General features: G+C 54.5%; 1 protein-coding gene across 1 annotated transcript in view; it reads right to left on the reverse strand.

The window, feature by feature from the left end:
• The window catches only part of TDRD1 (tudor domain containing 1), a 130,097-nt gene that overhangs the window by 61,934 nt on the left and 45,389 nt on the right, over window positions 1–22,774 (reverse strand). The window contains exons 17-18 of the mRNA XM_075348125.1: window positions 11,578–13,074; window positions 10,659–10,778 (exon numbers count right to left, since the gene is read on the reverse strand). Of these exons, the coding sequence (XP_075204240.1) occupies window positions 10,659–10,778; window positions 11,578–13,074 (1,617 nt within the window). The remainder of the gene's footprint in view (window positions 1–10,658; window positions 10,779–11,577; window positions 13,075–22,774) is intronic.

Consider the following 22,774-nt stretch of genomic DNA (forward strand, 5'->3'; position numbering starts at 1 on the left):
AGTCTAGAAAGTGAAACCTCCCTCAGAGACTCGAAGGGCGGCTTCTGGAGGGCAACTAGTACCCTGTTCAGATCCCATGGATCTAACGGCCGCTTGTACGGGGGTACAATATGACAAACCCCCTGCAGGAACGTGCGCACCCTAGGAAGTCGTGCTAGACGCTCTTGAAAAAAGACGGATAGCGCCGAGACTTGCCCTTTAAGGGAGCCGAGCGACAAACCTTTTTCTAACCCAGATTGCAGGAAAGAAAGAAAGGTAGGCAATGCAAAAGGCCAGGGAGACACTCCCTGAGCAGAGCACCAGGATAAGAATATCCTCCACGTTCTGTGGTAGATCTTAGCGGACGTGGGCTTCCTAGCCTGTCTCATGGTGGCAACGACCCCTTGGGATAATCCTGAAGACCCTAGGATCCAGGACTCAATGGCCACACAGTCAGGTTCAGGGCCGCAGAATTCCGATGGAAAAACGGCCCTTGGGACAGTAAGTCTGGTCGGTCTGGTAGTGCCGACGGTTGGCCGACCGTGAGATGTCACAGATCCGGATACCACGCCCTCCTTGGCCAGTCTGGGGCGACGAGTATGACGCGGCTGCAGTCGGATCTGATCTTGCGTAGCACTCCGGGCAAGAGTGCCAGAGGTGAAAACACATAAGGGAGCCGGAACTGCGACCAATCTTGCACTAAGGCGTCTGCCGCCAGAGCTCTGTGATCGCGAGACCGTGCTATGAAGGTTGGGACCTTGTTGTTGTGCCTGGACGCCATTAGGTCGACGTCCGGCCTTCCCCAGCGGCTACAGATTTCCTGAAACACGTCCGGGTGAAGGGACCATTCCCCTGCGTCCATGCCCTGGCGGCTGAGGAAGTCTGCTTCCCAGTTTTCTACGCCGGGGATGTGAACTGCGGATACGGTGGAGGCCGTGGCTTCCACCCACATCAGAATCCGCCGGACTTCCTGGAAGGCTTGCCGACTGCGTGTCCCTCCTTGGTGATTGATGTATGCCACCGCTGTGGAGTTGTCCGACTGAATTCGGATCTGCTTTCCTTCCAGCCACTGCTGGAAGGCTAGTAGGGCAAGATACACTGCTCTGATTTCCAGAACATGGATCTGAAGGGTGGACTCCTGCTGAGTCCACGTACCCCGAGCCCTGTGGAGGAGAAAAAACTGCTCCCCACCCTGACAGACTCGCGTCTGTCGTGACTACCGCCCAAGACGGTGGTAGAAAGGATCTTCCCTGTGATAATGAGGTGGGAAGAAGCCACCATTGCAGAGAGTCCTTCTGTGAAAAGGATACTTTCCTGTTCAGGGATGTTGACTTCCCGTCCCATTGGCGGAGAATGTCCCAATAAGAGGACGCAGATGAAACTGCGCAAACGGAACCACCTCCATTGCCGCCACCAACTTCCCGAGGAAGTGCATGAGGCGTCTTAAGGAGTGCGACTGACCTTGACGGAGAGTCTGCACCCCAGTCTGTAGTGACCGCTGCTTGTCCAGCGGAAGCTTCACTAGCGCTGAGAGGGTATGAAACTCCATGCCAAGATACGTTAGTGATTGGGTCGGTGACAGGTTTGACTTTGAGAAGTCGATGATCCACCCGAACGTCTGGAGAGTCTCCAGCGCAACATTCAGGCTGAGTTGGCATGCCTCTTGAGAGGGTGCCTTGACAAGTAGATCGTCCAAGTAAGGGATCACAGAGTGTCCCTGTGAGTGCAAGACTGCTACCACTGCCGCCATGACCTTGGTGAACACCCGTGGGGCTGTCGCCAGACCGAATGGCAGAGCTACGAACTGAAGATGGTCGTCTCCCATCACGAAACGTAGAAAACATTGGTGCTCTGTAGCAATCGGCACGTGGAGATAAGCATCTTTGATGTCTATTGATGCTAGGAAATATCCTTGAGACATTGAGGCAATGACGGAGCGGAGGGTTTCATCCGGAACCGCCTGGCTTCCACGTGCTTGTTGAGCAGTTTTAGGTCCAGAACGGAACGGAAAGAGCCATCCTTTTTTGGCACCACAACCAGATTGGAGGAAAACCGTGTCTTGTTCCTGAAGGGGAACAGGGATTACCACTCCTTCTGCCTGCAGAATAGCATCGGCTCGGTGGGGAGGTGGGGACGTTCTGAAGAATCGAGTCGGAGGACGAGAACAGAACTCTGTCCTGTGCACGTGGGCACAATGTCCCTCACCCACCGGTCTGTGACCTGTGGCAGCTAAATGTCGCCAAAGGCGAGCGAGTCTGCCATCAACCGCGGATGCGGAGAGATGAGAGAGCTGAGAGTCATGAGGAGACCGCCTTGGTAGCGGTTCCTCCGGCTGCCTTCCTTGGGCGTGATTGAGCCCCCGGAAACTGAGCCCCTCTGAGGCTTTTCAGCTCTTTTGGACGAGGACAATTGGGACTTGCCCGAGCTTGGGAAGGACCGAAACCTCGACTGTCCTTCCAGGACAGCATTAATAGGGTAAGTCGCAATGCAGACATTGCGAGGTTACGGACGCCCCTGCGGCACAAATGTACATATGCTCAAGACCAGCTGTGCAAGAACCGCTGAAAAGCTTAGGGTGCCCATACGGCTGTAAATGCCGGAGCAACCGACACGCCGATAGCCTCATAGACAGATTTCAACCAGAGTCCATCTGTCTGGCATCTTTAAGTGAAGTCCCATCTCCACTGCAACTATAGCTCTAGCCGCAAGCCTGGAGATTGGAGAATCCACCTTTGGACCCTGGGTCCCGCGCTTGACCACGTCAGTGGGAAAGGGATAACGTGTATCCTTAATACGTTTGGAGAAAACGCTTATCTGGTAAGCGTGGTGTTCCTGGACTGCTTCTCTGAAGTCAGCGTGGCCAGAAAAATACTCAATATACGTTTGAGCTACTGAAATGGGACTTCTCCTGCTGTGAAGCTGACTCCTCCGCTGGGGGAGCTGAGGGAGAAAGATCCAACATTCCATTGATGGACGCTATAGGATCATTCCTTATGGCGTCACCATCCGGTGTATCCGGATTGAGAGCGTTGTCAGGATCAAAGTCCTGATGAGCTACGTCTGCCTCATCATACAGAGAGCCTCCTGGGACCCCCCCCGGAGCACCGATTTTATTCCCAATGAGGGTGGCCAGGGAGCACTGATCCAGATTGCCCATGGCCTGTCCGGACTGCAAGTCTCTATCCCATTGCAACTCCATCCCTGTTCTTGGACAGGGTTGACAGGTGGTTCCTTTGGCCACGTCTAGTAGAGACCCCGGCTGACCAAGTGCTCCAGGGGAGCATTGCACACAATGGGGTTCAGTGCCGTGGAACAGTATCACATGCAGTAAAAACAGCATCGAAAGCCTGAGTTGCTTATATGCTGCTGCCGACTAGCCATCTAGGATATAGAGCCAAGAATGGCGACCGTACAATGCAATGTATAGTATACCAGCATAAAGTACAATGAACACTGCAGCACATGCAATACAAGCAGCATAGAAAGCCTGTGCCTTGGCACCCCTGCTTTTCTGCTGCTGTAGACTAGCCATCTAGGGGAATATAGCCCAGAATAGCGACCATACAGTGCAATGTATAGCATACAAGCATAAGTACAAATGAACACTGCAACCCCTGCAATACAAGCAGCATAGAAAAAACCTGTGCCTCAGCACCCCTGCTTTTCTGCTGCTGTAGTCTAGTCATTCTAGGCGAAAATAGCCCAGACTAGCGACCGTACAGTGCAGTGTATAGCATACAAGCATAAATACACATGAACACTTCAGTACATGCAATACAAGCAGCATAGAAAGCCTGTGCCTTAGCACCCCTGCTTTCCTGCTGCTGATGTGTCGCCATCTAAGAGGGCATATAGCCAAAAATAGCGACCTATGCAGTGTATGCATAAAAATACAAATGGACAACTGCGGTATTTAATGGGGTCAGCACTTCAGGTGCCGCTTACCGCCCGCCTATAAGCGGGTGTGTGGTCGCCCCAGTCCTGTGCCTGGTTGCCCAGAGTCCGATCTCTCAGCGCGGATTGCAGTAATGGCTGCCGGCGTCCTTCTCCAGCTCGTGTGAGTAGGGGCGGGCCGTGGGCGTGCCCCCAAGTCAGAGCGGGAAACCGGCGTCCCACAGTGTCCAGTGAGAGGGCTGGAGCATGTAAATAAGGCTCCAGCCCTCGGCGCTGCTGATTGTACAGCGTCTCTCCCCTACCCTGATTGACAGGGTGGGGGCGGGAACGAAGCGGAGCTAGGCCGCAAAAGCCGGGGACTGGATTTATAAGCGCCGCCGCCGTAAAAGCGCGGTCGGCGCTAAGTCCCCGGCGCACTACAAGTCCCAGCCGCGCCGCCGCTCCCGGAGCGTCCGGCGCGGTAGTTCCCCATACATAAAGTCACTCAGCTAGGCTGCAGTGACTGTAACCCTTTACTGTCCCCGGCGCACTAGCACACCCAGCAAGTCTGGAGTGTGCTGTGCCTGTGAGTACAGGGACACAGAGTACCTGAATGGTGCAGGGCCATGTCCCTGAACGGTACCCAGCTCCGTATCCAGCAGGTTCAATGGGTCTGTGGATGGAGCCCGGCCTCAGGGCTTTGGGGCCGGTAAGATCCCACTTCCTCAGAGCCCCTCAGGGGGATGTGGAAGGAAAACAGCATGTGGGCTCCAGCCGCCGTACCAGCAATAGGTACCTCAACCTTACAAACCACAAGTGGGGTAAGAAGGGAGCATGCTGGGGGCCCTATATGGGCCCTCTTTTCTTCCATCCGATATAGTCAGCAGCTACTGCTGACTAAACAGTGGAGCTATGCGTGGATGTCTGACCTCCTTCGCACAAAGCAGAAAACTGGTGAGCCAGTGATCCCACTGGGGGTGTATAGCCAGAAGGGGAGGGGCCTTACACTTTTTAGTGTAATGCTTTGTGTGGCCTCCGGAGGCAGTAGCTATACACCCAATCGTCTGGGTCTCCCAATGGAGCGCCGAAGAAATGTAGATTCTGAGCGCTCTCATCAGATCCAACCAATGCAAATCCATTTCATATCGATGAACTGGATGAGGACAAAAGGAAGGTAAGGAGATATCCTGATTGAGATGAAAGGGGGATACCACCTTAGGGAGAAACTCCGGAATCAGGCGCAGCACTACCTTGTCTTGGTGGAACACCAGGAAGGGAGCTTTGGATGACTGCGCTGCTAGCTCGGACACTCTCTGAAGAGACGTGACCGCTACCAGAAAGGCCACTTTCTGTGAAAGTCGAGAAAGTGAAACATCCCTCAGAGGCTCGAAGGGCGGCTCCTGGAGAGCAATTAGTACCCTGTTCAGATCCCATGGGTCTAACGGCCTCTTGTACGGAGGGACAATGTGACAAACCCCCTGCAGGAACGTGCGTACCTGAGGAAGTCGTACTAGGCGCTTCTGAAGAATACAGACAGCGCTGGGACTTGTCCGTTAAAGGAGCCGAGCGACAAACCTTTTCCCAAACCAGATTGCAGGAAGGAAGGAAAAGTAGGCCAATGCGAATGTCCAGGGAGACACTCCCTGAGCAGAGCACTAAGATAAGAATATCTTCCACGTCTTGTGGTAGATCTTGGCAGACGTCGGCTTCCTAGCCCGTCTCATGGTGGCAATGACGTCTTGAGATAATCCTGAAGACGCTAGGATCCAGGACTCAATGGCCACACAGTCAGGTTCAGGGCCGTAGAATTCAGATGGAAAAAACGGCCCTTGGGACAGTAAGTCTGGCCGGTCTGGTAGTGCCCACGGTTGGCCGACCGTGAGATGCCACAGATGCGGGTACCACGACCTCCTCGGCCAGTCTGGGGCGACGAGGATGGCGCGGCGGCAATCGGAGCTGATCTTGCGTAGCACTCTGGGCAACAGTGCCAGAGGGGGAAACACATAGGGCAGCTGGAACTGCGACCAATCCTGAACTAAGGCGCCTGCCGCCAGAGCTCTTTGATCGTGAGACCGCGCCATGAAAATCGGGACCTTGTTGATGTGCCGAGACGCCATTAAGTCGACGTCCGGCATCCCCCAGCGGCTACAGATTTCCTGAAACACGTCCGAGTGCAGAAACCATTCCCCTGCGTCCATGCCCTGGCGACTGAGGAAGTCTGCTTCCTAGTTTTCTACGCCCGGGATGTGAACTGCGGATATGGTGGATGCTCTGTCTTCCACCCACATCAGAATCCGCCGGACTTCCTGGGAGGCTTGCCGACTGCGTGTTCCGCCTTGGGGGTTGGTGTATGCCACCGCTGTGGAGTTGTCCGACTGAATTCAGATCTGTCTGCCTTCCAGCCACTGCTGGAAGGCTTGCAGGGCAAGATACCTGCCCAGATTTCCAGAACATTGGTCTGAAGGGTGGACTCCTCTGAAGAGAGTCCTTGACCGTCTGAGAAAGGGAGACGTTCCTGTCTAGGGACGTCGACTTCCCATCCCATTGGCGGAGAATGTCCCATTGAAGTGAACGCAGATGAACCTGCGCGAAAGGGACTGCCTCTGCATGAGGCGTCTTAAGGGGTGTGACTGGCCTTGAAGGAGAGACTGCACCCCCGTCTGTAGTGAACGCTGTTTGTCCAGCGGAAGCTTCACTATCGCTGAGAGAGTGTGAAACTCCATGCCAAGATCTGTCAGCGATTGGGTTGGTGTCAGATTTAACTCTGAACAGTTGATGATCCGCCCGAAACTCTGGAGAGTCTCCAGCGCCACGTTCAGGCTGTGTTGGCATGCCTCTTGAGAGGGTGCCTGACAAATAGATCGTCCAAGTAAGGGATCACAGAGTGACCCTGAGAGTGCAGGACTGCTACCACTGCTGCCATGAACTTGATGAAAACCCGTGGGGCTGTCGCCAGACCGAAGGGCAGGGCTACGAACTGAAGATGCTCGTCTTCAATAACGAATCGTAGCAAACGCTGGTGCTCTGGGGCAATCGGCACTTGGAGATAAGCATCCTGATGTCTATTGACGCTAGGAAATCTCCTTGAGACATTGAGGCAATGACGGAGCGGAGGGATTCCATCCGGAACCGCCTGGTTTTCACGTGCTTGTTGAGCAGGTTTAGGTCCAGAACGGAACGGAAAGAGCCGTCCTTTTATGGCACCACAACCAGATTGGAGTAAAAACCGTGATCTTGTTCCTGAAGAGGAACCGGGGTTACCACTCCTTCTGCCTGCAGAAGAGCCTCGGCTCGGTCGGGAGGTGGGGAAGTTCTGAAGAATCAAGCCGGAGGACGAGAACAGAACTCTATCCTGTACACATGAGACAAAATGTCTCTCACCCACCGGCCCTTGACCTGTGGCATCTAAATGTCGCCAAAGCGGGAGAGTCTGCCACCGACCGCGGATGCGGAGAGAGAGAGAGGGCTGAAAGTCATGAGGAAACCGCCTTGGTAGCGGTTCCTCCGGCTGCCTTCCTTGGGTGTGATTGAGCCCGCCAGGAATCTGAGCCCCTCTGAGCCTGTTGAGTCCTTGTGGACGAGGAAAATTGGGACCTGCCCGAGCCTGGGAAGGACCGAAACCTCGACCCCAATCGCTCACCAAACAGTTTGTCACCAGACAATGGCAACCTGGTTAAGCACTTTTCGGAAGCAGAGTCTGCCTGCCATTCCCTTAACCATAAGGCTCTGCGTAAAACCACGGACGTGGCGGACGCCACTGACGTACGGCTCGTAGAGTCCAGGACAGCATTAATAGCGTAAGCCGCAATGCAGACATTGCGCGGTTAAGGACGCCACCTGCGGCACAGATGTACATGTGACAGTGTCCACCTGCGCAAGACCAGCTGAAAAAGCTAGGAGTGCCCATACGGCTGCGAATGCCGGAGCAACAGACACGCCGATAGCTTCATAGACAGATTTCAACCAAAGGGCCATCTGTCTGTCAATGGCATCTTTAAGTGAAGTCCCATCTTCCTACTGCAACTATGGATCTAGCCGCAAGCCTGGAGATTGGGGGCTCCACCTTTGGACACTGGGTCCAGCGCTTGACCACGTCAGGGGGACAGGGTAACGTGTATCCTTAAGACGTTTGGAGAAACGCTTGTCTGAATAAGCGTGGTGTTTCTGGACTGCTTCTCTGAAGTCAGAGTGGCCCAAAAAAGTACTGAAGTTACGCTTGGGATACTTGAAATGGAATTTCTCCTGCTGCGAAGCTGACTCCTCCACTGGAGGGGCTGAGGGAGAAATATCCACCAGTCTATTGATGGACGCTATGAGATCATTCACCATGGCGTCCCCATTAGGAGCATCCAGATTGAAAGCGGTCTCAGGGTCAGAATCCTGATCAGCTACCTCCGCCTCATCATACAGAGAATCCTCTTGCTGAGACCCTGACCAGTTTGTGAAGTCGAGGGTCTCTCCCAGCGAGCTCGCTTAGGCTGTCTGGGACTGTCGTCCGTGTCAGAGCCTTCAGCCTGGGATGCATGGGACCCCCTTGGAGCACGGATTATTCCAACTGAGGGAGACCTGCAAAGTTGCTAGACTTTTTTGGTCATAGTCCCAGACATGTTATCAGCAAAAAACTGCAAACTCTGTCCTCTGGACATTTTCACAGGTGGCTCTCTCTGGGCCACCACTAGCAGAGACTCTACCCAATGGGGGTTATTGGAACCTGCTGGTAAAACAGCCTCACATGCGGTATAGACAGCATAGAAGCCTGTGCCTTGGCACCCTTGCTTTTTGCGGACGACATGCTGTTGTCTCCTCAGAGCAATCTAGGGGTATATAGCCAAGAAGCGACCGTACAGTGCAAATATAGGTACAAGCATAAAGTACACAAAACACTGTGGCACTAGTGGGGTCAGCACCAAGGTGCTGCTTACCGCCCGCTTAAGCGGGTGTGTGGTCGCCAGAATCCCTTGACTGGGTTTCCCAGAGCCTGTGTCCGTTCTCCAGCTTAGACTGCATGCAGGAATGGCTGCCGGCGTCCTGTGAAGAGGGGCAGGCCGTGGGCGTGCCCCAGACCAAGTGCGGGAAGCTGGCGTCCCACTGTGCCCAGTGAGAGGGCTGGAGTATGTAAATAAGACTCCAGCCCTCGGCGCTGACCATTGTACAGCGTCTCGCCCCTTCCCTGACTGGCAGGGCTGGGGGCGGGAAGGAACGAAACTAGGCCGCAAAAGCCGGGGACTCGATTTATAAGCGCTGCCGTCGTAAAAGCACGGTCAGCGCGGAAGTCCCCGGCGCACCACAAGTCTCAGCCGCGCCGCAGCTCTAGCAGCGGCCGGCGCGGCAGTTTCACACACATTAACTCACTCAGCTAAGCTGCAGTGAGTATAGCCCACGTCCTGTGAAGAGGTGCGGGCCGTGGGCGTGCCCCAGACAAAGAGCGGGAAGCTGCAGCATCCCCTGTGCCCAGTGAGAGGGCTGGAGTATGTAAATAAGACTCCAGCCCTCGGCGCTGACCATTGTACAGCGTCTCGCCCCTTCCCTGACTGGCAGGCCCGGGGGCGGGAAGGAAACGAAAGTAGGCCGCAAAAGCCGGGGACTCGAGTTATAAGCGCTGCCGTCGTAAAAGCACGGTCAGCGCGGAAGTCCCCGGCGCACCACAAGTCTCAGCCGCGCCGCTTCTCTAGCAGCGGCCGGCGCGGCAGTTTCCCACACATTAACTCACTCAGCTAAGCTGCAGTGAGTATAGCCCCAAGCGCGCAGCGCTGTTGTCCCCGGCGCACTAACACACCCAGCATGCTGGTGTGTGTGTGCGTGGTCTGTACGGGGACACAGAGTACCTTAACGTTGCAGGGCCTTGTCCCTGACGATACTCAGCTCCATTCCAGCAGGATCTCCGGGTGTGTGGATGGAGCCCGGCCTCAGAGCCTGGAGGCCGGTAAGATCCCACTTCACCCAGAGCCCTCCGGGGGATGGGGAAGGAAAGCAGCATGTGGGCTCCAGCCTCCGTACCCACAATGGGTACCTCAACCTTAACAAACACCGCCGACAGAAAGTGGGGTGAGAAGGGAGCATGCTGGGGGCCCTAGTATGGGCCCTCTTTTCTTCCATCCGACATAGTCAGCAGCTGCTGCTGACTAAACAGTGGAGCTATGCGTGGATGTCTGACCTCCTTCGCACAAAGCATAAAACTGAGAGCCCATGATCCCACGGGGGGTGTATATGCAGAAGGGGAGGGGCCTTACACTTTTTAGTGTAATACTTTGTGTGGCCTCCGGAGGCAGTAGCTATACACCCAATCGTCTGGGTCTCCCAATGGAGCGCCGAAGAAAGTGAATATGCATGAGAGTAATGAGCAGCCCCAAAAGAATAATGAGGCGCCGCAGGAGCAGTGTGACCGCCGCGCCGGTGATGGGTGAGCATGAAGCGCTTACTCCAACCCTTTGGTGCTGGATTCTGGTCTCCATAGATTATATGGGGCCGGGATCCGGATAGATATTAGGGATCAATTCTCTGCTGACTCCCAGTTGGCGGGGGATTGATCTGCGAGTTCTGCCATCACCTGTGAGAAACGCAGGTACTTTCTGACATCAAAACTGCTCCAAAAACGTGACAAAAAACGTAGCGTGTGCACATAGCCTTATAATGGGCGACCCCAGTAACCTCCTCACCGGTCGGGCGTGTGTATGACACACCCGGCGTTACCCTGAAACGAGCGGGTGATCCCCACAGTGGCCACGATCAGCGCGGCGCCCGGCACACACATGTATCCGCCATCGTGCGAGGACACCTTGGAGGAACGTCTAGTTTAGTCTTCTCACCTCGGTTTTCCTTTGGGAAGACGTAGAACAGGTCTGGACTGATCACCGCCAGCACGCACGCCGGCACCGCCGTATTCACAGGCAAACCCACCGGTATCCAGCGCTGAGCCGTGTGCACCCCTGACAGATAGAAGAAGGTTTACAGATGCAAATACCAGCGCTCCTCAGCCACAAAGACACTACAATGCCCAGTAATCTCCGCACCCTCCAGATGGAGCCCGGCAGGAGGGGCGCATACTGGGACACTAATGGACCGTTCATTGGGGATTTACCGGAAAACTGCAGCCAAGACGCGACTTGTCAGACTGTCTGGAGATGGGATATTAGAGGAGCCCCCCTGGCCCCTTCCCGGCTGCACATTCATTAGCAATTTGTGGGGGGGGTTTATGCAGAAATGATAACCTACAAGTGCACCAACAATGCGCGGTACGTAGACATAGCTCCTGGAGGACGGCCGCGCCCGTCAGAGGGTCCGCGCCCGTCAGGACGACTGACTGTATACGCAGATAATGTGCCACTAGTCTCAATATTGGACATTAATATGTAGGGGTCCCAGACGGAGCCTCCCCGAAACAGCAGACTGCACCCACCCAACTGCTGCAAACTGCTGAGCTGTGGAAGCGTTGGATGTCGGACCCCCACTGACCTGAAGCTGACATCCACTATAACAGATCAGTTTGCAGTTAGTCCCCTGGACAATGTAAGTACGGCAGTGATCTCCTTACCCGGCAGATCCCCCCCCGGACAATGTAAGTACGGCAGTGATCTCCTTACCCGGCAGATCCCCTCGGACAATGTAAGTACGGCAGTGATCTCCTTACCCGGCAGATCCCCCCGGACAATGTAAGTACGGCAGTGATATCTCCTTACCCGGCAGATCCCCCCCTGGACAATGTAAGTACTGCAGTGATCTCCTTACCCGGCAGATCCCGTCCGGCTGCAGGATTCCCATCCAGGGCTTTATCATTCAGGTTCTGCTTCTCCTTTGATGGGGAGGGAGGAGTTGGGTTTTCTCCGCTCTTTGGGGTGGCCTCACTGAGAGATGCTGGAGACGAGCTCCTGATCTGCGATTCTCCAGAAGTTGATGGTGCAGATTTCGGAGAATTCGGGCTGGAAGGATCCACTGCTGATGCGGCCTGGAGGATCAGATGCTCTGCGGGGGACGGTGAGACAAAGGAGCGCGAATCCCCCGGAATTGGTGTTGGGGACTTATTTGGAGTCCCGGAGGCAGGAATAGTGACGCTCGGTTCCCTGGATGCAGTTGGGATGGGTTTCGCTTGGAGCGCTCCCTTCTGGGCAGATTGGGATAAGGCGCCTGGAGCAAGCTCCTTGCAGGCGGGGGTGAAATTGTCGGAGGGTCTGAACGCCATAGTGTTTGGTTTAGCGGAAAGCCCCCTCGTAGGAGAAGAGGAAGCATTTCTGTCACACACTTTTGGAAATGGTTTGGTGGATTCAGAGCCGTTGGGTGATCTATTAGGGGCCCTATGTGTGAATAAATCCGGGCACCGGACAGTGGAGGGGATGGATTTAGGGTAACGCATATCTTTCAGACCAAATGGGGCTACGTTAGGGGAGCGCAGGGACCTACCGGCCGCTGGGTCAGCAATCAAGTCTCCCAGAGCCGCATTTGGGGAAGGAAGGTGTTTAGGAGCCTTAGAGAAGGCGGAGCGTGCCGGCATCGGATCTCCCGAGCCCAGAGAGCGGCTGCGCTCTCCAGGACCGGACTCCGGGGGTGTCGCGCCTCCTCGGGCTGGGATGAAGGTGGACTCCGAGGGTCTCATGCCTCCTGGGGCTCGGATGAAGGTGGACTCCGGGGGTGTCGCGCCTCCTCGGACTGGGATGAAGGTGGACTCTGGTGGTCTCATGCCTCCTGGGGCTCGGATGGAGGTGGACTCCGGGGGTCTCAATGCTCCTCGGGCAAAGATGGAGGTGGATTCTGGGGGTGTCGCACCTCCTCGGGCAGGGATGGAGGTGGACTGCGGGGGTGTCGCGCCTCCTCGGGCTCGGATGGAGGTGGACTCCGGGGGTCTCATGCCTCCTCGATCAAAGATGGAGGTGGATTCTGGGGGTGTCGCACCTCCTCGGGCTGGGATGGAGGTGGACTGCGGGGGTGTCACGCCTTCTTGGACTGGGATGGAGGTGGGAGGAGATTTTAGTAGAGGATCTCTGCGAGGCCGGGCGGCCTGGATATCAGTTACTTCCATCTTCTCCTTTACAGACGGTTCATCCCGGACGGCACATTTGGCATCAAGCAGCAGATCAGAGATGGCCGTACCACTGTCAGTGGCCACCAGCTCCACAGAAAAGCCACGCTTTGTGCGCTGGACGGCTTTAGCCAGCAGATTTACTCCGACCACGGATTTCTGGAAGGTTTTCACAGCGTCTTCACTCCAGTCCTGTCCGTCCGGCCTCACACCTGCACAAGATGAAACACAAAAAGCTGAGAAATGACTCCTGGAGGCGCTCCTGGCCCCTATATCACGGGGCCGGATAGTGACGGTACCAATCTACAGGGTTAATAAGTGTCACCCCCGGTCATAATCGCACCGGCGTGCCCAGAACTGCCGGCACCGGTCATCTCCGGAATAGAGGCGCCGCCAAACGATGCCAGCGCTGGGTATCACGCACCCTGAGCCCTGCAGACAATCAGCGACCGCTATGTGGCTGCTGCAAAACTCACTACTTGTCCGTCAGTCACCCGATAATTGAGCGTGCAACAACACAAGACCACCCCCGACTGTCTGCAGGGCTCAGGGGTATATACCACAATGCTGGAACAGCAGCAACACAAGACCGCCCCCGACTGTCCGCAGGGCTCAGGGGTATATACCACAATGCTGGAACAGCAGCACAAGACCGCCCCCAACTGCCCGCAGGGCTCAGGGGTATATACCACAATGCTGGAACAGCAGCGACACAAGACCGCCCCCGACTGTCCGCAGGGCTCAGGGGTATATATCACAATGCTGGAATGGCAACACAAGACCGCCCCCGACTGTCCACAGGGCTCAGGGGTATACACCACAATGCTGGAACAGCAGCGACACAAGACCGCCCCCGACTGTCCGCAGAGCTCAGGGGTACACACCACAATGCTGGAGTGGCAACACAAGACCGCCCCCGACTGTCCGCAGGGCTCAGGGGTACACACCACAATGCTAGAATGGCAGCAACACAAGACCGCCCCCGACTGTCCGCAGGGCTGAGGGGTATATACCACAATGCTGGAACAGCAGCAACACAAGACCGCCCCCGACTGTCCGCAGGGCTCAGGGGTATATACCACAATGCTGGAACAGCAGCACAAGACCGCCCCCAACTGCCCGCAGGGCTCAGGGGTATATACCACAATGCTGGAACAGCAGTGACACAAGACCGCCCCCGACTGTCCGCAGGGCTCAGGGGTATATATCACAATGCTGGAATGGCAACACAAGACCGCCCCCGACTGTCCACAGGGCTCAGGGGTATACACCACAATGCTGGAACAGCAGCGACACAAGACCGCCCCCGACTGTCCGCAGAGCTCAGGGGTATATACCACAATGCTGGAGTGGCAACACAAGACCGCCCCCGACTGTCCGCAGGGCTCAGGGGTACACACCACAATGCTAGAATGGCAGCAACACAAGACCGCCCCCGACTGTCCGCAGGGCTGAGGGGTATATACCACAATGCTGGAATGGCAACGACGCAGCAGGATACACATATTTATAAAGGTACTTTATAACCCCTTCACCACTCGGCCATTTTTCGTGTTTTGCTCCCCTTCTTCCAAGAGCCATAACTTTTATTTTTCTGTCAGTATAGCCGTGTGAAGACTTTTTTTTTTTTTTTGCAGGACGAGTTGCACTTTTGCACAACTCCATTCATTCTGCCCCATATTATACTGGAAAACGGGAAAAAATTGCAAGTGCAGTAAAATTGGAAAAGAAGGGAATTTTGTTACTTACCGTAAATTCCTTTTCTTCTAGCTCCAATTGGGAGACCCAGACGATTGGGTGTATAGCTACTGCCTCCGGAGGCCACACAAAGCATTACACTAAAAAGTGTAAGGCCCCTCCCCTTCTGGCTATACACCCCCCGTGGGATCACGGGCTGATCAGTTTTAGTGCAAAAGCAAGAAGGAGGAAAGCCAATAACTGGTTAAACAAATTCAATCCGAAGGAACATCGGAGAACTGAAACCATTCAACATGAACAACATGTGTACCCGAACAAACCAAAAATCCCGAAGGAAACAGGGGCGGGTGCTGGGTCTCCCAATTGGAGCTAGAAGAAAAGGAATTTACGGTAAGTAACAAAATTCCCTTCTTCTTCGGCGCTCCATTGGGAGACCCAGACGATTGGGACGTCCAAAAGCAGTCCCTGGGTGGGTAATTAATACCTCAAGTTAGAGCTGCAGAAACAGCCCTCCCTTACGAGGAGGCCACTGCCGCCTGCAGGACTCTTCTACCTAGGCTGGCGTCCGCCGAAGCGTAGGTATGCACCTGATAATGTTTGGTGAAAGTGTGCAGACTCGACCAGGTAGCTGCCTGGCACACCTGTTGAGCCGTAGCCTGGTGTCGCAATGCCCAGGACGCACCCACGGCTCTGGTAAAATGGGCCTTCAGCCCTGATGGAACCGGAAGCCCAGTAGAACGGTAGGCTTCAAGGATTGGTTCCTTGATCCATCGAGCCAGGGTGGATTTTGCAGCCTGCGATCCCTTGCGCTGACCAGTGACAAGGACAAAGAGTGCATCCGAGCGGCGCAGGGGCGCCGTGCGGGAATGTAGATTCTGGGTGCTCTACACCAGATCCAACAATGCAAAGCCATTACATATCGATGAAATGGATAAAAGGAAGGTAAGGAGATATCCTGATTGTGATAAAAAGGGGATACCACCTTAGGGAGAAACTCTGGGATCGGGCGCAGCACTACCTTATCTTGGTGAACACCAGGAAGGGAGCTTTGGATGACCGCGCTGCTAGTTCGGACACTCTCCGAAGAGACGTGACCGCTACCAGAAAGGTCACTTTCTGTGAAAGTCGAGAAAGTGAAACATCCCTCAGAGGTTCGAAGGGCGGCTCCTGGAGAGCAATTAATACCCTGTTCAGATCCCATGGGTCTAACGGCCTCTTGAACGGAGGGACAATGTGATAACCCCCCTGCAGGAACGTGCGTACCTGAGGAAGTCGTACTAGGCGCTTCTGAAAGAATACCGACAGCGCTGCGACTTGTCCTTTAAGGGAGCCGAGCGACAAACCTTTTCCCAATCCAGATGCAGGAAGGAAAGAAAAGTAGGCAATGCAAATGTCCAGGGAGACACTCCCGAAGCAGAGCACCAAGATAAGAATAACTTCCACGTCTTGTGGTAGATCTTGGCAGACGTCGGCTTCCTAGCCCGTCTCATGGTGGCAATGACGTCTTGAGATAATCCTGAAGACGCTAGGATCTCGGACTCGATGGCCACACAGTCAGGATCAGGGCCGTAGAATTCAGTGGAAAGAACGGCTCTTGGGACAGTAAGTCTGGCCGGTCTGAGAGTGCCCACGGTTGGCCGACCGTGAGATGCCACAGATCCGGGAACCACGACCTCCTCGGCCAGTCTGGGACGACGAGGATGGCGCGGCGGCAAGCGGAGCTGAGCTTGCGTAGCACTCTGGGCAACAGTGCCAGAGGTGGAAACACATAGGGTAGCTGGAACTGCGACCAATCCTGAACTAGGGCGCCTGCCGCCAGAGCTCTTTGCTCGTGAGACCGCGCCATGAAAAACGGGACCTTGTTGTTGTGCCGAGACGCCATTAGGTCGACGTCCGGCATCCCCCAGCGGCTACAGATTTCCTGACACCATTCTGGGTGCAGAGGCCATTCCCCTGCGTCCATGCCCTGGCGACTGAGGAAGTCTGCTTCCCAATTTTCTACGCCCGGGATGTGAACTGCGGATATGGTGGATGCTCTGTCTCCCACCCACATCAGAATCCGCCGGATTGCCTGGTAGGCTTGGCGATGCGTGTTCCGCCTTGGTGGGTGATGTATGCCACCGCTGTGGAATTGTCCGACTGAATTCGGATCTGTTTTCCTTCCAGCCACTGCTGGAAGGCTTGCAGGGCAAGATACACTGCCCAGATTTCCAGAACATTGATCTGAAGGATGGACTCCTCTGAAGAGAGTCCTTGACCGTCTGAGAAGGGAGACGTTCCTGTCTAGGGACGTCGACTCCCCAACCCATTGGTAAAGCATGTCCCATTGAAGTGGACGCAGATGAAACTGCGCGAAAGTGACTGCCTCTGCATGAGGCGTCTTAAGGGGTGTGACTGGCCTTGAAGGAGAGACTGCACCCCCGTCTGTAGTGAACGCTGCTTGTCCAGCGGAAGCTTCACTATCGCTGAGGGAGTGTGAAACTCCATGCCCAGATATGTCAGCGATTGGGTCGGTGCCCGATTTAACCTTGAAAAGTTGATGATCCACCCGAAACTCTGGAGAGTCTCCAGCGCCACGTTCAGGCTGTGTTGGCATGCCTCTTGAGAGGGTGCCTTGACAAGTGGATCGTCCCAGTAAGGATCACAGAGTGACCCTGAGAGTGCAGGACTGCTCCCACTGCTGCCCTGAACTTGGTGAAAACCCGTAGGGCTGTCGCCAGACCGAAGGGCAGGGCTACGAACTGAAGATGCTCGTCTTCAATAACGAAACGTAGCAAACGCTGGTGCTCTGGAGCAATCGGCACGTGGAGATAAGCATCCTGATGTCTATTGATGCTAGTAAATCTCCTTGAGACATTGAGGCAATGACGGAGCGGAGGGTTACATCCGGAACCGCCTGGCCTTCACGTGCTTGGTGAGCAGTTTTAGGTCCAGAACGGAACGGAAAGAGCCACCCTTTTTTGGCACCCCAATCAGATTGGAGGAAAAAACCGTGTCTTGTTCCTGAAGAGGAACAGGGATTACCACTCCTTCTGCCTGCAGAAGAGCATCGGCTCGGTGGGGGGGGGGGGGGGGGGGGAGTTCTGAAGAATCGAGCCGGAGGACGAGAACAGAGCTCTATCCTGTACACGTGAGACACAATGTCTCTCACCCACCGGTCTGTGACCTGTGGCAGCTAAATGTCGCCAAGCGGGAGAGTCTGCCACCAACCGCGGATGCGGAGAGAGAGAGCTGAAAGTCATGGGGAGACCGCCATGGTAGCGGTTCCTCCGGCTGCCTTCCTTGGGCGTGATTGAGCCCGGCCGGAATCTGAGCCCCTCTGAGCCTTTTGAGCCCTTTTGGACGAGGACAATTGGGACCTGCCCGAGCCTGGGAAGGACCGAAACCTCGACTGCCCCCCCAGGACAGCATTACTAGGGTAAGTCGCAATGCAGACATTGCGAGGTTAAGGACACCACCTGCGGCACAGATGTACATGTGCTCAAGACCAGCTGCGCAAGACCAGCTGAAATAGCTTAGAGTGCCCATACGGCTGCGAATGCCGGAGCCACCGACACGCTGATAGCTTCACAGACAGATTTCAACCAGAGGTCCATCTGTCTGTCAATGGCATCTTTAAGTGAAGTCCCATCTCCACTGCAACTATGGATCTAGCCGCAAGCCTGGAGATTGGGGGATCCACCTTTGGACCCTGGGTCCAGCGCTTTACCACGTCAGGGGGAAGGGATAACGTGTATCCTTAATACGTTTGGAGAAACGCTTATCTGGTAAGCGTGGTGTTTCTGAACTGCTTCTCTGAAGTCAGCGTGGCCAGAAAAGTACTCAATATACGCATGAGATACTGAAAAGGGATTTCTCCTGCTGTGAAGCTGACTCCTCCACTGGGGGAGCTGAGGGAGCAATATCCAACCTTCCATTGACGGACGCTATAAGATCATTCACTATGGCGTCACCATCCGGTGTATCCGGATTGAGAGCGGTGTCAGGACCAAAGCCCTGATCAGCTACGTCTGCCTCATCATACAGAGAGTCCTCCTGCTGGGACCCTGACCAGTGATGAAGCCGAGTGTCGCACCCAGCGAGCTCGCTTAGGCTGTCTGGGACTGTCGTCCGTGTCAGAGCCTTCACCCTGGAATGCCTGGGACCCCCCCCCCCCCCCCCGGAGCACTGATTATGTTCCAAATGAGGGTGGCCAGGGAGCATTAATCAAGATTGCCCATGGCCTGTCTGGACTGCAAAGTCTCTATCCCATGACAATCTATCAGCCGAAACTGCAACTCCGTCCCTGTCCCTGGACAGGGTTCACAGGTGGTTCCTTTGGCCACCTCTAGTAGAGACCCCGGCTGACCAAGTGCTACAGGGGAGCATTGCACACAACGGGGGTCAGTGGAACCTGCCGGTGGAACATTATCACATGCAGTAAAAGCAGCATAGAAAGCCTGTGTTGCTTTTTTGCTGCTGTATTCTAACCATCTATGCAATGTATAGCATACAAGCATAAACACTTCAGCACATGCAATACAAGCAGCCTATAAAGCCTGTGCCTTGGCACCCTTGCTTTTTTGCTGCTGTTGTCCAGCCATCTAGGAGAATATAGCCAAGAGTAGCGACCGTACAGTGCAATGTATAGCATACAAGCATAAGTACAAATGAACACTTCAGCACATGCAGTACAAGCAGCCTATAAAGCCTGTGCCTTAGCACCCTTGCTTTTTTGCTGCTGTTATCTCGCCATCTAGGAGGGCATATAGCCAAAGATAGCGACCTACAGTGCAGTGTATAGCATACAAGCATAAACTACAAATGGACACTTCGGTATTTAGTGGGGTCAGCACTTCAGGTGCTGCTTACCGCCCGCCTATAACGCGGGTGTGTGGTCGCCAGAGCCCTGTGACTGGTTGCCCAGAGCATGTCTCCGTTCCCCAGCTCGGACTGCGTGCAGGAATGGCTGCCGGCGTCCTGTGAAGAGGGGCGGGCCGTGGGCGTGCCCCAGACAAGAGCGGGAAACTGGCGTCCCACTGTGTCCAGTGAAGGGGGCTGGAGAATGCAAAGCAGACTCCAGCCCTCGGCGCTGACTGTCTGTACAGCGTCCCGCCTCTCCCCTGACTGGCAGGGCTGGAGGCGGGAACGAAACGAAAACTAGGCCGCAAAGCCGGGGACTCGAGTAATAAGCGCGGCCGTCCATGTGCACGGCCAGCGCGGAAGTCCCCGGCGCACCACAAGTCCCAGCCGCGCCACAATGTAAAAAACACCCAGCAGCGGCCAGCGCGGCAGTTCCCAATACATAAAGTCACTCAGCAAAGCTGTAGTGAATAATAGCACGAGCGCTCCGCGCTGTTGCCCCCGGCGCACTAACACTCCCAGCAATGCTGGTGTGTGTGTGCGCGCGCTTGCCCGGGGACACAGAGTACCTTAATGTAGCAGGGCCTGTCCCTGACGACAGGGCCGGCTCCAGGTTTTTGTGGGCCCCGGGCGGAAGAGTCCCAGTGGGCCCCATCCACACACAGACACCGATACGAACATATACATATTTAAAGACAAACTCACAAAAATACATATAAACAGACAAATATATACAGTCATATACACTTACAGACACACACACAAGTCTGCTGCATACAGACAGACACACACACACACAACTCTGCTACATACAGACAAACACATACAACTCTGCTACATACAGACAAACACATACAGCTCTGCTACATACAGACAAACACATACAACTCTGCTACATACAGACAAACACATACAACTCTGCTACATACAGACAAACACATACAACTCTGCTACATACAGACAAACACATACAACTCTGCTACATACAGACAAACACATACAACTCTGCTACATACAGACAAACACATACAACTCTGCTACATACAGACAAACACATACAACTCTGCTGCATACAGACAAACACATACAACTCTGCTGCATACAGACAAACACATACAACTCTGCTACATACAGACAAACACATACAACTCTGCTACATACAGACAAACACATACAACTCTGCTACATACAGACAAACACATACAACTCTGCTACATACAGACAAACACATACAACTCTGCTACATACAGACAAACACATACAACTCTGCTACATACAGACAAACACATACAACTCTGCTACATACAGACAAACACATACAACTCTGCTACATACAGAAAAACACATACAACTCTGCTACATACAGAAAAACACATACAACTCTGCTACATACATACAAACACACAACTCTGCTACATACAGACAAACACATACAACTCTGCTACATACAGACAAACACATACAACTTTGCTACATACAAACACATACAACTCTGCTACATTCAGACAAATGCACACAACTCTGCTGCTCTGTGGGGCCCACACCCGCGGCTTGGCGGGGACAGCACCCGCGGCTTGGCGGGGACAGCACCAGCGGCACTGGCAGCACCCGCGGCTCGGCAGGGCCCACACCCGCGGCTCGGCGGGGCCAGCACCCGCGGCACTGGCAGCACCCGCGGCTCGGCAGGGCCCACACCCGCGGCTCGGCAGGGCCCACACCCGCGGCTCGGCGGGTACAGCACCCGCGGCACTGGCAGCACCCGCGGCTCGGCAGGGCCCACACCCGCGGCTCGGCGGGGCCAGCACCCGCGGCTCGGCGGGGCCCACACCCGCGGAATCGGCGGGTGGGGGCATTGGCAGGGGCCAGGGCATACATCCAGGGGGTAGAAGCAGCTCACCGGGGCCTATAATGGGGAGGCGGGGAGGGCACTTACCCGATTAGGTCACGGTGGAGAGGGGGCCCACACAGCGCCGGACAGAAGCTCGCCTCCTTCATCTGTGGGACTGAGAAGGCGGTAGCTCCGCCCACAGATGAAATTCAAACGAGGATGTCTGCGCGCCTTAAAGTGACGGCGCCGCAGATTGCTGCCGAGGACTGCGGTCCCCGGAACTCGGCCGGGGACCGCAGAACTGTAAAGGCGAGTGGGCCCCGGCCAAGGGACAGGAGAACTGACGAGGCCGAGTGGGCCCCCCCGGCTCTCCAGGGCCCCGGCATTTGCCCGGGTTTGCCGGGTGCTGACGCCGGCCCTGCCTGACGATACTCAGCTCCATATCCAGCAGGTTCTCTGGGTCTGTGGATGGAGCCCGGTCTCAGTGCCTGGATACCTGTAAGATCCCACTTCGCCCAGAGCCCTGAGGGGGGATGGGGAAGGAAAACAGCATGTGGGCTCCAGCCTCCGTACCCGCAATGGGTACCTCAACCTTAACAAACACCCGACAAAAGTGGGGTGAGAAGGGAGCATGCTGGGGGCCCCATATGGGCCCACTTTTCTTCCAACCGACATAGTCAGCAGCTGCTGCTGACTAAAAACAGTGGAGCTATGCGTGGATGTCTGACCTCCTTCGCACAAAGCTTGAAAAACTGATCAGCCCGTGATCCCACGGGGGGTGTATAGCCAGAAGGGGAGGGGCCTTACACTTTTTAGTGTAATGCTTTGTGTGGCCTCCGGAGGCAGTAGCTATACACCCAATCGTCTGGGTCTCCCAATGGAGCGCCGAAGAAAGCAGTGCGATTCCACAATTGTTTTTTATTCACAGAGTGCACTATATGGTAAACCTGACTCGACAGTATGACCCCAGATCAGCCCGAGCTCGCAGACACTGAACACGCACAGGTTACTTTTATCTAAGTGGTGAAAAAAAAAATCAGACTTTTGTAAAAAAAAAAAAAAAAAAAAAAAAATAATAGAATTTGTCGCCATTTTCCGTGTCCCACAACGATTGATTTTTCGGGATCCGGGGCTCAGTGATGGATTATTTTTTGCGTCTTGAGCTGACGTGTTTATTTACAGCATTTTTGGGTAGATGCAATGTTGTGGTCGCCTGTTATTGCATTTTAATCCAATGTTGTGGTGACCACAAAAATTGAATTCTGGTGTTTAGATTTTTTTTTCGTAATTGATTTTATATTTTAATGTATTGGACATTTGTGAATGCGGCGACACCAAATGTGTGTATATTTATTATAGTTTTATTTTTAATGGGGCAAAAGGGGGAGGGGATTAGAACTTTTGTGATGTTTTTATTTTTTTCATATTTTTTATAAAAACTTTATCAGATTTTTTCTTGTTTTTATTACCGTATTTTTCGCTTTATAAGACGCACCGGAATATAAGACGCACCCCAAACTTAGACATAAAAAAAGGTAAAAAAA

Source organism: Anomaloglossus baeobatrachus, chromosome 5 (genome assembly GCF_048569485.1).
Source record: "Anomaloglossus baeobatrachus isolate aAnoBae1 chromosome 5, aAnoBae1.hap1, whole genome shotgun sequence".
Classification (NCBI taxonomy): domain Eukaryota; kingdom Metazoa; phylum Chordata; class Amphibia; order Anura; family Aromobatidae; genus Anomaloglossus; species Anomaloglossus baeobatrachus.